Consider the following 16,551-nt stretch of genomic DNA (forward strand, 5'->3'; position numbering starts at 1 on the left):
ACACCCTTCTTGTAAATTGGAATAACATTGGCTAGCTTCCAGTCAGCAGGGACCTCCCCAGACTCCCAAGACCTTTGGTAGATCTCTCTTGTTGGGATTCTCCTACCTCACTTTCCCTCTCTCCTGTTGGGATTCTCCTACCTCATCCAAAGGAACTCCTCATGAACGCTCCAGGGAGGGAAAACAAACACGCAAACAAAAACCCAGTTATTCAGTGTACTTCTACTTTTAATTTAGCAGGGAAATCTGAAACAAGATTCTGCACTTAACCAGCAGGATAGTGTCTGCCACTATGGGTGGAATATGGGAGGGAGACTGGGTTTCCAATGTGTAACAGTAAAACTTTGTAATCCTAAACATTTTTGTTGTCAAGAAATCCATTTCAAACCCAGCTCCAGTGTCTAGCTTATTATGTTAGCTGCTTCTCAGCATATATTATGGCAGGTGTTACATATAACCTCAGCAGGAAACGTGTAGTCACAGCAAGGTAAATGAGTTAGGCTAGAGGGCTTGCTTAGCGCTGTGTGGCACTACATGGTGTTACACAGAAATACCCTCAGCAGTCAACTCTATCTTCCAGCTTCCTTTGAGAATACTCTGGTTCAATGAGAAATGAATTCCCAGACCTTTCATATAGCCTCCGTCTGACTTCTGCAGAAGAGGAGAGTTCCTCAAACATTAAAAAAGTCATAATTTATCGTATCATCATTTTCCAGTCAAACATCTTCAACAAATCTTTAACAGCTATTGGTGGATTCTAACATAGCGTCTCCCACCCACTTCCACGAGTTGCAGCATGTTCTGCGATTTTGTACTCAAACGTCAGAGGGCTGCTGGAATGCATAAGAAAACAGGACAACTGTTATCCTCCTCCTGGTAAGTTAGAGTTATAAATACTAAAGAAAGCCCGTTGCTTCAAATGAAAATTTGAAAGTAAGTCATCTATATTGGGCATTACCTCATGAACCACTCTGTTTATATTCAAAATACTTTGTTCTACAAAAGAAAAGTGTAAAATAAAAGGCGTATGTAGAGAACATCTACAACAAAAGATTAAATAAATCATTAGCATATTAACCCCACCATTTTGACTGAAAGCTATTAGGCGTGTAGGCAAAATACATTCAAATAGCTTGTCTAGTTGGCCTATTACGCAAGCTAGGAACATTGTCCATCAGTGATTCAGAATCAGAGATTCTGATGCTGATTAGTCTTTTACTTCCCTTTGCAAGAATACCAGATGCTCAGTATTTGTAATAAACCCAGTATTTGTGCCAGGTGCTGAAATTTGTAAGTCAAGGTCATTTTTGTAACTTCTGACCTAAGATTCCTGTAAGTTATCACAACAAGCAATACCTCAGACATAGCTGGTGGCATTATTTTGGTTGTTGAACAAATCTGTTAAGCGCACTACTCACTAAGTCTCTAGGTATGTTTTTAAAGTAGCTAACCCCTTTAGCGCTTGCACTGTAGCCATGGCAGCACAAAGCCAGCTGGGTCCATACTCAGATGGTTTGCTCGGGCTGACCTCTGTGTTGCTCCGTATTAGCAGCAACTGATATTAGCTTACGCAGTTAATTGGAAACTGGCTTGAATGTGTCAACACGAGCTGGAGCTGCTTGCAAAAGACACATGTCCTTAATGCCTGCAGCTATTACCTGGATGCGCAACAAAATGCTAAACATGCTAGTGTTCTGGGTCTAGAAAATTCTACGAAAAAAATGTAACTTGAACACAGTGAACAAGGTGCAACTCCCACACCTTGATAGTAATTTACGTTATCTCTGGATAGCATTCAAATGAATTAAAAAAAGCAACCAATTAAAAGCAACCGGAAAGAAACAGAATTGTGTAAGAAACACATTTAATTCTCTTCTATATCAAAGTAAACAGAAGAAAAGCATCCCTGCTAACACAGAACACAAACACAATGCAGTGCTAAAATATAGTTAGTGATAAAATACTCATCACAATGGAAAGTCAAAGTACTATAACTTTACATGTTAAGACATTGCAGTTGGCTTTAATATAGACTTGCCAACTGATCACTTCATCTATCTTTTTAAAAGGATCACAACTCTTCTACACACAATTAAACAACGATGTACCTTTTTCACACAATTACTTCACATTCTATAATATTAAATACTCCTTTAAATCAGTAATCTTGGTTTATGGAATATCTGCTAGCTATGCATGTCTGCTAACTAGGTATCAAAAGGCCATTTTAAACAATAATTAATATAAGCATTATATGCATATTCTGCAGACACTGCATAGTCATTGCTAAACATTAAGCTACGCTAGATATTCAGGATACAAATAACCACAGTAGGCCATTCAAAAAATTACATATAGCCATGAAAATCATATATTATCACCTCAAACAGCACAAACAGAATCCTCATCCTGACTTTGACCAGCACTACATTAAACACAGAACTCTCCATTGCTGAAAACATCCTTTCAATGCACTGAATGGCAGCCTGTGAAGATTTGATTTGTAATTGATTTTGAACTATTCTAAAATGAATGAAAGGCTTATGCCAGTGACTCATTGCAAATGCAGTGACATCCCCTTCAGTGATATCAAAGCAACCGTTGCATCGAAGAAAAATGATGCTACTGTCCTTTAGAAATCAACTGGAACTGTGAAACACTGTAAAAAGATTTTATACAACTGAACGGTGTTTTGTAACAAAATACACGGACATGAACAGAAATTATATCCAGCAAATGACAAATAGAGCAGACTCTTGACAATATTTGCATTTCTTACAGTAATCTGTAAAATTCTAATTGTATCACTGTCAGTGACAAGACTCACTGTAGCAGTACATAAACTAACACAATGCACTCAAATATCTCAAAAATTCTGTTGTGATTTGAAGTTTGCATAATTATCCGTGTTTTGTTTGTTCTACTCATCTGAGTTTTCTCAACTCTTACCCTACTCATTCCTCAGACTACTCCAGATCCTACCTAACTCCCTGTTTCAGAGCTCGGACCCTGCATTCTCTTCTCTTCACTGCTGTCTGTATGCCAGTTGTTCTCAATCGGTAAACTGGCATCCATACATACACATGGATGTGTCCATATATATATATATATATATTTACACACATATTAATTCTTCAGCTTGTAACCCACCCGCCCTTTAATCCAACCAACACCTCTGTTGCTCTCAGTTCTTCCTTCTTCCCTTCTAGGATACACTGCCAGGTGTCAGAGTCATGGCTTCGCTACTGCAGTCTCACACACTCAGCCTACATTCCTTCCTATAAACATCTCTCAGTAAGCAATAGTTTTGAGTTTTAATGTAAAGTACCAGAATACCCTGTGGGAACACCACAATGCCAAAATGCTAACAGGCCACAATGAGTTGGATGGGACATGAGCATAAATGGGACTTTGGAGTGAGAGTAGGACAGGCATAGGCCAGAGAAAGAAATCAAGATCTGGGAGATCAACCAAAAACCAGATTAGAAATGCAGGAAGAAAAGCTCCAGAAGACTGTTTATGTTTAGTTGCATTGTCACAGGACCTTGGAGCACTAAACAGAACTGCTGGGTAAACACAAAATGAAAAATGGAACAAACGAATGAGGTAAGGAAACAGTACTGATCAGAACAGCGTGAAGGGATTTAGGCACAACTTTTTTTTTTTTTTTTTTTTTAAATATACACCATGACAAAAGAAAGTTTTAAAAACAATGAGAAGGCCACATACGTGTTTAGAGGGAGCACCTTCCAACAGTGAGGCAACATGAAGGAAAGCATAAAAATCTCTCCCTGAAAATTTACTAACTATATGATGACTCATACTTTTCCCCCCTCCAGCATGGGGTACCTCCTGCAAGAGACAGTTCTTCATGAACTGCTCCAACATGGGTCCTTCCCACAAGCTGCAGTTCTTCAGGAACTGCTCCAACGTGGGTCCTTACCACAGGGTACAGTCCTTCAGGAACGTACTGCTCCAGTGTGGGTACCCCACAGGCTGCAGATCCTGCCAGAAAGCCTGCTCCTGCATGGGTTCCTCTCCAAGGTCCACAGCTCCTGCCAAGAGCCTGCTCCAGTGTGGGCTCTCCACAGGCTACAGCTTCCTTCAGGGCATGTCCACCTGCTGCGGTATGGGGTCCTGCACAGGCTGCAGCGTGGATATCTGCTCTGGCGTGGTGTCCATGGGCTGCAGGGGACAACCTGCTTCATCACTGTCTTCTCCATGGGCTCCAGAGGAATCTCTGCTCCAGTGCCTGGAGCATCTCCTCCCCCTCCTTCTCTGACCTTGGTATCTGCAGGGCTGTTTCTCTCACATTTTTCTCACTCCTCTCTCACACCTGCTGCCCAATGTTTTCTACCCTTTCTTAAACACGCTGTCCCAGAGGTGCCACCAGCATCGCTAAGGGGCTCAGCTGTGCCCTGTGGTGGGTCCATTGGAGCTGGCTGGAACTGGATGCATCCAACATGGGGCAGCCCCTGGTCTCTTCTCACAGAGGCCGCTCCTGCAGCCCCCCCGCCCCACTGCCAACACCTTGCCAATAGAGTAATCTACTGTTTGGGCATATTTTTCTGAAGACATCTAGACAGCTAGAGGGTTTACAGTTAGCTATAATTGTAAATGTGTATTATATAAACACATTAATATCAAACTGCTGTAACTGTTCTATAGGACGATGCAAGATGGCATCAATAATGACTAAGTGTTTCTATAATTAGAGTTTTGAATGCTATTATAAACATACATTCTTGGAACAGAAACACAAGGAGAAAGACAGAGGCTGAGAAAAGGGAAGAGCCACTCTTCCTACAGTATTTACTCCATCTGACTCACAGGACACTTGAAACAGAAGAGCAGTGGATTAAACACTCATTTAATCCATACCAATATATACATGTCATTGCTTTTTGGGTCTGTTTAATGCAATTTCAGATTAGTACTGACTCATTAAAGGTCATGCTTATATTTATCAAGAAAATTAGAGTGCTAGCACCCTACTTACTTTAGTAGCAATGACTTCATCTTTTTCTACTACCGTAACAATCCAGCAAGGCTTAAAGTCCACTGTAAGAAGCACTTTTAGAAACTTTTTATTATTATCTTGGATAAAACTTATCAGTTTTCATTTAAAACTAGATCTCACAAAGAACTATTAACGTTCACTAACATGTAAATATAGTGTGTACATTAATGCATGCACACATATGCATGAATGTTATATGACATTCTTTTGCCCCACTGAAATAACATATCAAGCCAAAAATATTTATCTATCTGAAGTACAGCTATGGTCTCAACAGTCTCATGTGGATTAAAATAAATCAAATGCCATAACTAGTGTGCTTCCCCCTGACTGCCACCAAATGATACAAAATATTATACATTAATATCAACTCACTCACTGGAGCATATTGCCTGAAATTAGGAATGTTATGTGCATTAATTTTTTCTACCGACAAGGGACTACTGAACTGAGAGTTCTTGTTTCAGTCTAGTATTACAACATTGTTGCATAAAGCATTTTGCTTTCAAGCCAAGAATCCCCCACAAACCATTAATCTTAAGATGTTCTATTCATTTTCATCTGAAGTTATTTTTTCTAAAATATGTAGCTCAAACTGCTGACAAACTACTTGAAATAATTTCTTAAGTGTATCACATAACTCTCTAGCTAAGGCTAACTGAAAACTAATTAAAATCATTAAGATGATGATTTGAACAAGAACAGGAAAAAACTGTCTAGATGAAATTATGAGGAAAAATAAGATGCCACTTGACTGAATCGTGCCCTTAGACACATTGCTTCTCATTTGCAAAAAATGAGCATTTCTTTCCCTCTCAAAGGGGTTTTTGACCTTTTAAGGCACCAATATCCACAACCCCCCTCAGACCACTTCGTTCATCTTCTGACCCAAGACTCCCAAAGCATATTTCACTTCCTTTATGGGCAGAAATAAAACTCCCTAAACTCTAAATATAATTTATTACCAAATTTAATATCTTTTTACTTGATCATCAGAACATTATTTTAGTCTTCTGATAAAAAGGCAGGAAGACAAATAAGAAATAAGTTGTATGACATCTGATAAATAAAATTACATCTATATAATTTTCCCTCCATAAAAATACCAGTCCCTAGTCTGGACTCATGCCCCTGGGAACACAAAACAAACCAAAAAAAATCTTCAAGCCTATGGTCATCACAGAAAAGAACATAGATTTGAACCTCTTCCATCTGCCAAGAAGACTGAACAACATATACTGACAATCGCTTTCACAAAATCCAAGTGGGGAGAGTAATGAATGAAATTTGGAATAGAAAGAGAATTTCCAGTGGCGTGATTGAGAAAAGAATGTATAGCTTGTACTACAAGCCAAGATGACTGATAAACTATGTGTGTTAGCTCCAATTTGAGAAACAGTATTAAGCACTAATGAAATAGTCTAGAAAATTTTTAGCAGTGTGTGCCAAGACCACTGGACAAGTGCCAGTTTAAAAAGGAATTTGCAAGAATCTCCTTTATCTGGGATGATGAACTCAATCTAGCATGACAATCCAAGTGCCGGGACTCAGGCAAACTGAACATTCATCTTGAAGTTGGGAGTCCTACCTTTGCCAGAGGAAACGAAGTGCTGAAGGAAAAGGCACTTCAGTTCAACCATCAACCTCAGATATGATGTCATCCACAACACATGGCAACATTAATAAATCTATAGCGAAGACCGCTGAGAGCATTTTTACAAGTGAATGATATCTAGGGCTGATTAGTGCATATCATACATTAGCACATTTATTAGTCCACTAGTGATGAGTGCATACGTTCAGGTTTTGTTTATATAATCACTTTTGAAGATTCACACCGTTTCTCTCCTAATTCCCTTATCCAAAAAAAAGGGAGGAACATTTTCTTGAGAATGACAACTATTAAAGAGATTTTTTTACACAAACACCAAAGTACATTACAGGTGCTTTAAAGAACTAATTGAAACAGATGTGAAACACCAGGACATTGATCTGCAATGCTTTTAAGCATTCTGGATATGTTTATACTAAATTATGAGGCTAATGCAGAAGTCCCATGTTGCTACAACCAGTGATTTTACGAAGTGGTCTTTTTGTTTTGACTACTTCTAGGTGACAATTGTCACAGGAGGCTCAGTCTTTAAAAGCCAAAGAAGATGCTGAGCTGGGCTGCAGGCAATCATCCCCCAGGAGATGGAGATCAGTACATGGGGGGAACTTTTAACATGCGTAGATAAAAACATGAAAAAAGAATAATTGATACATTTTAGGCTAGTGAATAGTTTAAAACCAATGGTCAGATTTTACATATTTGTGTGGGTGAAGTGGTAAAGGAATGACTGTATTACCAGAGTAAGTTTATAGTTCAATAGAATGCAAGGGTTGTTGCTACAGAATTAGGTCCAACTACATGCAGTGCACAAAGTACATTAAATAATAGTATCACAGCTGTCTTTTAAACACAACAAACATAACATCATTGAGGCCCTTTGTTTCAGGATACCTCTGCTCTCCTTTTTCTCTCACCTCTTTTTCACTCTCCATTTCTTTTCAGAACAGACTTTGATTAATATCTCTTTCAATGAAAATGCCTAAGGCCATCTTTGTTTTATCTCTTCTGAGTCTTCCTGAGTAGTCCCATCTACCTGTTTTTAGTACTACTTCATACTCATTTTCATGCCATCATTCTGTTTTCTTTCTGCCTTCCCTGATGACACCAAGTTTCTATTTCTATTTTCTAACCTTTACGTTCCCCACACAATGAAAGAAAACCTTTGCTTTGCTAAATATCCCTCACAAAAATCACTTGGAAGATCTGAGTATTGCAATTAACAAACAGATTTAGACAAAGTAGCATTCTAATGATAGCACTGTCAAGAAATGCTGAATAAACACATAAGCTAATGTCAAAGAGAAACAAAGCAAAATAAAAGACCAACCAGATGGCATCCCTTGACCTGAGGAGGGCTTTATCGGTGCGTTCACCTGATCCCAGTTAAGATCATCATCATCTGACTGACTATAGCCACAGGAACTGAGAGGCTCATCGAAAGTACAGCATCCTGTAAAATAAAAACAAAGGTAAAAATTAAACAAGGCATGCAGATAACAGATTATGAATCTCTAATCCTAACAACTGCAACATGATTCAATGCAGGCTGTGTAATTTTTAAATGTCTTTTAATACAAAGGATTATGTATTTACTAATCATCACTTTCTGAGAGGGCATAAAACCTTCTTGTCATGAAAACAAAATCCCAAAGGTAAAAGAGCAGATTTAGAACTGCAGACAAATTTTCTCGTATGACACAATCATCAGGTATCAAAACCAAACCAATAAAATAAAAAGCGGTAAAACTCAGAACGTCAAAGATTGAATGATTAGCATTCTTCAGGAAAAACAAACTATTCCATGCCTGAGAACCTACATTTTAGAAGAAAACTTTAAAGTGTGGGAACATCAGCTCCCATTCCTGTATCTTGGTTTCCAAGTAAGGGAAGGCCTAGATGCTCCCAGGTGTGCTGCGTTGCAAACCGGTACCAGCCTGGGTGTTTGTGGGATCAGCACCTCTGGTACAATACAGCCCATCTATCTCAAAATGCAAATCTGTGCATAGCCTCAAACTCCCTGAAAGAAAACAGTATTATTTCCTCTCTTTTTCCCATTCCCTTCCAAGTAATTTAGAAAAGAATAAGATGTTGTAAAAGCTCACGCTATCCCAAGCTGGGGCAGGGAAAAATCTAATGTCACGAATTTAGAAGAACGGAATCTAACATTATCCACAAGAAAACGGAAAAGCTTTGCTTTTCCCTTTGGTACAGAGGAAACTTTTCCAGCCTTTTTACATCGTTCTCTTCTAACAGGAGACTAATGCAGCGTTACAAAATTCTGTTTTCTTTGATGTTTCATGTTTCACTCCAGTGACGAATGACATCTTTCCTATTCGGGAAAACAAATATAACCCTAGTCATGATATTTCAGTCCATATTAAAGTAAACTCTGCAGCTGTTCAAACAAAACTAAACTTTAGGGCTATTCATCATCTTTGCTACCTGTCCATAGGCACAGCAGGCTTAGCCTTGCCAAGCTGTATTAAAATAGGAAACAGACAAAACCTAGCTTTTAAATAAGACTTTAAAAATCTAAATTTTCCTGGAACATTACAAATGGCATTACAGAATACCTTATAAAAAAGTAGGATAATAGAAGACAAAATTTCATTATACCTGACAAGCTTCACCTAACTGAAGTCCAGCCTTCCTAATAGCTCGTCCCAGTTTATATTTGAGATTCATGACAAGCACTTTGCAAGCATATAATTTTCAAAAAACCCTAATTTTATACGCAATCACCAAATAATTTCATTTTTTGTTCTCCTACAGTGCCATTGGTTTTTATAGACATATCATGTTTGCCCTGCCCTTGGATACAGGTCATCTTATACTGTTCTCTGTTCTAAAATATCTTTCTATAGGAAGTCTTTGTTAGCTCTAGGTATATCGGGGAAATTGGCACCTCTGGACACTGCATCTTTCTGTACAATTTTAAGTGCACAAGATTCAGTTAGGTAATCCAGTGGGAACAGAAAACCCATTAAAGAACTTGCAACTCCAAACTCTAATATTTCACCTCAATGGTAACAACAGATATAAATTATCTCTCTCCTAAAGTTAAACAAATTCAGAAATACAAGAGACTTGTATAAAGTATATCAAATAACAGCTGCAACATTTCCAGCAGGAAGGCTTAGAAAATTAGGCAGCCATTTACACATTTGTTCTAGTACTTGCATAAATATTACTTCAAACTTCATAAAATACACCACAAGCTGAATTTCAGACACAAAAGCAAGACATCAACTTTCATAGACCTATTTGTGCTTTTTTATAAAAATTAAAAAAAAACCCAAACCACAGGTGCAGCAAAAGGTAGTTTCCTTGCAAAGGTACTCCCCAAACCACAGGTGAAGCAAAAGGTAGTTTCCTTGCAAAGGTACTGCAAATGATACTAGGACATAAATCTAAATATCAAGTTATGCCATGTGCAACTTAGTCAAGTTTGGCAAAAAATATAGACCCAAATAAAACCTGGCATAAATCAGCATTTACAATTCAAACACAGGACTAATGAATGTACGGAATAGCTCCCATACTTCACTACATCACACACATCTCTAGCAATAAGATGACATAGAAAAGTTTAAGGTGTTTTCTTGCTCAAACCCAGAAGGGCAGCCAAGCACTGGAAAATGTCTAATACTGGAAGAAAGGGAAGAGTTTGTGATTCCAGATGGTTAGTAAAGGCTTCTCCCCTTCTCACTAGTTAGGAAGATGTCAAAAACGTGGCTAAATAGAACGACAGTTGTACTTGTCTAAACCATTTGTCTGTCAACACAGGACTGTTTTCTCACTGCTTGTTTTTCTTCATTTCTCTTGCGAGTCTATAGGTATATCACTCTGTCAGGATTATTTTTTTTTTTTTTTTTAACCTTTGCCATTTACATCCTTCAAACCTTTGTGAATTTACTATCTTATAACTTCCTCAAAATGGGTATCTAATCTTCACATCTGCTATAGGAAGAGTTTAAAAGGAACTTTTGAACTCCTTCCATTCCTAAGTCACTTCCACCCACAACTAATAACCAAACTGTAGCAAGTATTACTACAAGTAATCAAATTGTACAGCCACCTGTCCAGAGAATTGACCAGCATACATAAGATCTTGAACAGCACAGATGCCAAGCCATGTTTCTTTCTACAGCTAGCCACTAAGGGTAAGATGAATTCTAATGAAGGCTTTGCACAGCCACGACTTTTTGGAAAGTCTTTTGTAGATTAAAATAGCATACACGGCATATATAGGTGTTGGAAGTATAGGCAAGTTTATAGACTGAACTAAGAGTAACACAGAACATCTTATTGGAACAAAAAGAAAAAAAAAAGCTTAGTCAAATTAGCCAAGTAACAATTGCTGTAAATCAAGAATCATCGACAGTCCTAATGGCTTATGCCTGCTCCCCGAAGTTCTGACCTTCACATTTGACTGTATTACAAAGAAGATGAAGTTCTTTAGAAATGGGTCATGACATTTGACAAAACCCTACATTTGCATCAACTCAACCCCTCCTGCCTTCTTCTGCCGTGCTTCGCCTATTTTCTAGCCACGATGCTCTTACTGTACAGGGTTTCCACTTCATAAAAAGTTATCCACATACGATATCAACAAGGGCTAGTAAAATCTGAAAAATCATCAGCGGTCTTTAATGTCTCTCATCGTTGCACTGTTTTGAAACACAAGCCACTGCCAAGATAGGCAGTTGATTATAAACAACTAGCACACTTGAGAAATTCTGCCTATTTTTGCTATTAGAATTCATAATAACAATCAAAATACATATTTTCTGCTATATAGTTTAAACAAGCAAAGCAATTGCCCTGCCTGTTATACTGGCATTACAGTTTGGATAGCTGAACTGTATTTTAAAGGACGGATTCTGTGCTGACTGAAGTGTTTATAAGTAAAATAGGAGATACATATCCCATTAAGATTCTTTGGCTTATGCTACATTTTACAGGTATTTTTGGATTCCTAAGAGGAATTGAATTGACAAATGCACATGATGCAACACAGTCTATTACAGCCTACAGTTCTTTCAACTGCAATTATCCATTTAATCATCATGAATCCAGTTCAATATAACTACACCATTGTCCAAATGTAGTCCTTTTTGCATGTTTCTGTTTGGTTAAATTACTTTAGATTTTGAAAAATTTATGAGCTTAAATGAGGAATATAATTTAAGATGAAAGCAACCAATTAAAGTAAATGGGATAAAAAATAAACTATATTTTTCCTAATGTGAAAAAAGTTTTATTCAAAGTTTTCTGTGTGTTACAGACTATAACTACGACATCTGTTATTAAGTATTCTGCAAGAATACCTTATCAAAAAGTAGGATAATAGAAAACAAAATCAGTTAAGTGACAAAAACTAACACAGAAAAAAGTTCAAGTTACGCTGGACTGCTTTATTTTTGTTTGTCTTATATACTGCAAAGCTCTCAGATCAACATGTACTTTCTATCAAAAATTTGCTGCCAGATGTACAAGAACTAAAACTTGTAATGCTTATGAGTATCAATGCTAGCACTGGCAGGGAACATACGTGCATACTAGAGCTGATACAAGGGCCCTGCTTTGGGATAAAATACATTTTTTCTTTACAGCAAAATCCTGTGGTTTCTGGTCTGCCATAGTACCACGAATCCTGTTGCAGAATAGGTGAACCCAGAAGGTGAGTTTACTGAATCCCACATTTTATTAGTATTCTTCTTGATCTCATTTTAAAAGTATTTTAAATTCCATTGTCTCCGTATTTTCAGTTTCAAACTGGAAATGTGTTTATGTTGATTAAGTACAATGTAGCTATTCTTTGAAACAGAAATAAAGGTTTTGATATCTGATCCGAAAGCTGGGTGTCTAGATCATGTGTGGTATCAGGGGGCTTTGATAATGCAGTGAAAGATTAATCTCCTATTAGGCAATGGATCTTTTCTGTCTATAAAATAAAAAAGGAGCCTCTGCCCAAACCAAGAATATAGCACTCCTCAGCCAGCCACATTCCCTCCTGTCCTCGTGAACATCCCTGCAACCAACAGCAATGGATCAAGCACATCACCTGGATAACATACCAAGGCAAATGAAAAGTGAAATAACTGAAAACCCTGACAAACTGCAATTGTTGAGCTTGACTAGATTGTGAATGAGTCAGCTTTCATCCCCAAGGGTTACTGCTCAGGACGATGAGGCAGCATTACCGCGCTGCCTTGTGCTTCCTTTTACATTTTTAAAGTTTTACATTTCGGGGCAATCATCCTATCTAGACACTCTCATGACAATTAGGAAATGATCTGAGAAACACAGCATTAGGAAAATGGGATCCTGAGCCCCTAAGCTCACAAACCATCAAATCAGAGAATAAACAACTACTCCTTTGGGGGCAGGTAAGAAGTCATAAAGTGGAAAATAAAAAGCCATTCTCAATTATAAACTGGCTAACAGAGAAAGCAAAAGTGGGAATCAATGGACAACTTTTAACATAAAAAAATTAAAATGCCGTCTCTGAACCTGTACAACAGGTCTGGTCTGCCGTATAACTTTTATTAAAGATAGGGTGATGACAGAAATTGCTTAATACAAATTGTTTACCTCCCTGAAATCAATAAATAGATGAGCCAATAAAGCTTCAAATAAACTAACTACAGCTACATAAATGGATGGTTTAAGGAACATATCAGAAACCAGACATAATGGCCTGCCTGGATTCTGCTTTGTGTGTAGATTCTCAGCAAAAAAAAAGTTCTGCCCGCCCTTTCAAAGGTGTTACAGCATTACACGTTAAAAGGACTTTCCAGACATGCTAGCTCAGAGAGAGCTCGCAAAAGAAACTCTTCTCTGTGTGTCTCCAAAGTGCACGCAGAGCTGCCACGTATCTGCAGTGACATACACACACCAAAAATTCTTATCCAGGCTTTACAAGTGAGCTTTCAACAGTGGGTAGTCTGTTTTAAAATGGAACGTTTATTTTCTCTCAAAATATACCAAGTTTTTGATTTATACTAGAGGCAAGCGTTCAGAGCTGTAAAATAATAGATTACTGGTCAGGGAGTCTGAAAAACCACGTGCTGCATAAAGCCGATCTCATTTAAAACAGTATCTACATTTTGTCAAGTCTGCATACGCATGGGGGGTGAAGGAGAAGAGCAAGAGGGAACAGATTTTACAATTAAAGGACTTCTCTGATTGCGGCTGTGCTCAGAAAGGGTTTTGAAAAAGGTAGAGAATGGAAGAATTACCTGGAAAAATCTCATGAGCCAGAGCGAAGATGATGAGGTAAAAGGATATATTTTGCAACTAAGAAAGGCCAGATATTAATTCTGGCTGCAAGGGAGAATAACAGATGGAAAATGATACAAAATTGTGGTAAGATATGTGGAAAAGGTGGTATGAGAATGCTTCCGAATTCACGGACCCAATTCCAGCAGTATCGCAGAAGATGACAGTATACAGAAAAAAAATCGTTTTGGATAAACATTTAAAGCTGTTATTTATGAGACTTCAAAAGCTCACTGCATGTTCATAAAACATTTACTATTGTTCCCTCTGTTCTCCCTCCACTTACCTGACAGACACTGAATCAACACAAATGTCTCCAAAAACATTCCTGTTTTGGTGACACGGGACACTGTAGCAAAGTTGCATTTTATGGAAGACATATCTGTCAGTTGTAATTTCCCCTGGAAACCTGCCCACATTTAGGCAAATAAAGTGTTTTCTAAAGAATTATACTTGCCTAATAGATACTGAGATTAATTCAAAATTCGGGTTCCTGGACTCTAGTGAAAAGCCCTGAAAAAAAGGAACAGTTTCCTCTCAAAACGTGCATTTAAACTCCTTTTAGATACCAAGACATAGGAACAGACACCATTCACCAAGAAAAAAAAAGACAAGACATTGAATAAGGGCTCCTAAAATAAATATCACCCATCTCGTGTAAGCAAATAACATCCATCCATTTGTGTCATTTTCATATCTGTGAATATTTATGAGGCCCATGGGAAAACGGGTGCACATTAACATTCTGTGAGCAAACTTATTTCTGGCATTTTTTAATGCCAGGGTGTTTGACTTTGCAATATTAGTGATAGCTTTTCTTAATGTATGGCATGGATTACATGTGCAAGTGCACATGTATGCTTACATACACAAATTATATCCCCACTGCAGTTGTCATTAATTAGAACACATCTACCAAAAGAAATATTCGAGTGTTCAATCCAATAAAGAAAGTACAGAGTTATGTAGAAACGTATTTAGGAAACCCTATTTTGAAAGGTATTATTAAAACAAGCATATTTGCAAAATTCATTTGGATTTTATGCTTTAGTAATAGGGAAGGATATCATGCTGGGTGTTAAAACTACTAGCCGGTCTTCCAGTCCAACACAAGTTAATACTAAGAGAGACATTCCTTGTACAAATACCTGCTATGGATAAATTTTAGTGGTTGGGAGGGGGGGGGTGTTGGTGGTTTGTGTGTTTTTTTGTTTTGGGGCTTTTTAGTTTTCATTTCTTTTTGTATACATACTGTTGTACCTTTTTAATTATTAATTTAATACTTAAATTGAGTTCCAGATCAGGGAATTCACTTTACAAATGTAATAAAGATTATGATGTTAACTTTTTTGGAAGAAAGCCTTATAAGAAAAAAAAAATCTCCATATGATAAGTACTTTGGAATGACTTTTCAAGAACAACTAGAAGTCCCAATTTGTAACATATATTTAACCTACAGATGTATATAGCTTATTAAAAAGCTGACATTGGGCATACCAGTTGCAAAAGGGAGACGGGTGATGTATATGTGTTTTGGAGCTGATTCAACCTGCCAAAATTCTGGACAGTGGTCAAAACCACTACAAAAACAAATAAACAGAAGGCAGATTTCCCATATGTTTTGTATCTTGTTTATCACAAAAACATGAAAACACCGTGCTTCAAAATGCAGAAGTCTCTTGTATAAACTGCCTGAAACATTTCGACAAAGCTTTGACCTACAAATAACTAACAAAAGGAACCTTTTTTTCACATACTTAAAATAGAATTAAAAATTCAAAAGATATTCTGGCAGTGGAATAAGCCTCCTGAGAAAAACAAAAACGCAACTGAACACCTCTTTCATATAGTTTATATCATAGGATTCACTTAATTTATTTTTATAGCTACCACCCAGGAGTGCACAAAACCCCTTTATTAAATGTGTAAAAGCATTCCATCATCTTGGTTGGCAAAGAAAGCAGATGCTACAGAACAGTGATGTGGGAGAGGTATTTTTTTCCCCATTTACTTGAAATGGAGACTAGTAAGGACATACTGGGAGGGTGGGAAACAGAAGTACATATTGCAGTAATATATACAGAAGGTAACAATTGGGTATACTTTCTTTTGACAAGTTAACATGCAGTACCTCTTAAAGGACTTGTAATGACACCTCTGTTTTGAAAAACTACAGTAAAACACATGACAATGTTTTCTGTACTCCTTCCTAGGGAAGAAAAGAAAGAAGGTAATGTTTAGTCTAGCTCCCAGACCATACATTAGCCAGTTGTGACTTTGAAGCAATAGTCTGCAGCACTTCACCCTTCTGTCAGCTGAGGGACAAAATACGTACCATAGGTGCCTCTCTTCCACTCAGCATCTATTTGTGATTTCTTATGTTGGTAACAGAAGCTGCCCCTATTAATTTAATTATTATGTAGAATGGCTCTATCCTTTCCTCACTTGGATTTTATTGCAATTTTACCTTCAATTCTCCTTTCATTTCACTGAGGAGAGCTATCATCAAAACATGCCCAAGCATGTGCAGCTGGAATTAAAAAGAAAACATCTAAACATAGTAAGAAATCACTCATTTGATTTCTTTTTTTTCCTGGTTTCATTTGCTCCTATAGAGCTACCAAGGCCTATAGGC

At 37.5% G+C, this 16,551-nt stretch overlaps 1 protein-coding gene across 5 annotated transcripts in view; it reads right to left on the reverse strand.

Moving 5' to 3' along the window:
* PTPRM (protein tyrosine phosphatase, receptor type M) overlaps positions 1-8,083 on the reverse strand; it is a 386,144-nt gene extending 378,061 nt beyond the window's left edge. For all 5 annotated transcript variants that reach the window (XM_019473357.1, XM_019473356.1, XM_019473355.1 and 2 more), the window contains exon 1: positions 7,960-8,083. In XM_019473357.1, the coding sequence (XP_019328902.1) occupies positions 7,960-7,969 (10 nt within the window). In that variant the 5' untranslated portion in view covers positions 7,970-8,083. The remainder of the gene's footprint in view (positions 1-7,959) is intronic.
* Between the last annotated feature and the right edge of the window lie 8,468 nt (positions 8,084-16,551).

This window comes from Aptenodytes forsteri, unplaced genomic scaffold, assembly GCF_000699145.1.
Source record: "Aptenodytes forsteri isolate BGI_AS27 unplaced genomic scaffold, ASM69914v1 Scaffold229, whole genome shotgun sequence".
NCBI classification, from domain to species: Eukaryota; Metazoa; Chordata; class Aves; order Sphenisciformes; family Spheniscidae; genus Aptenodytes; species Aptenodytes forsteri.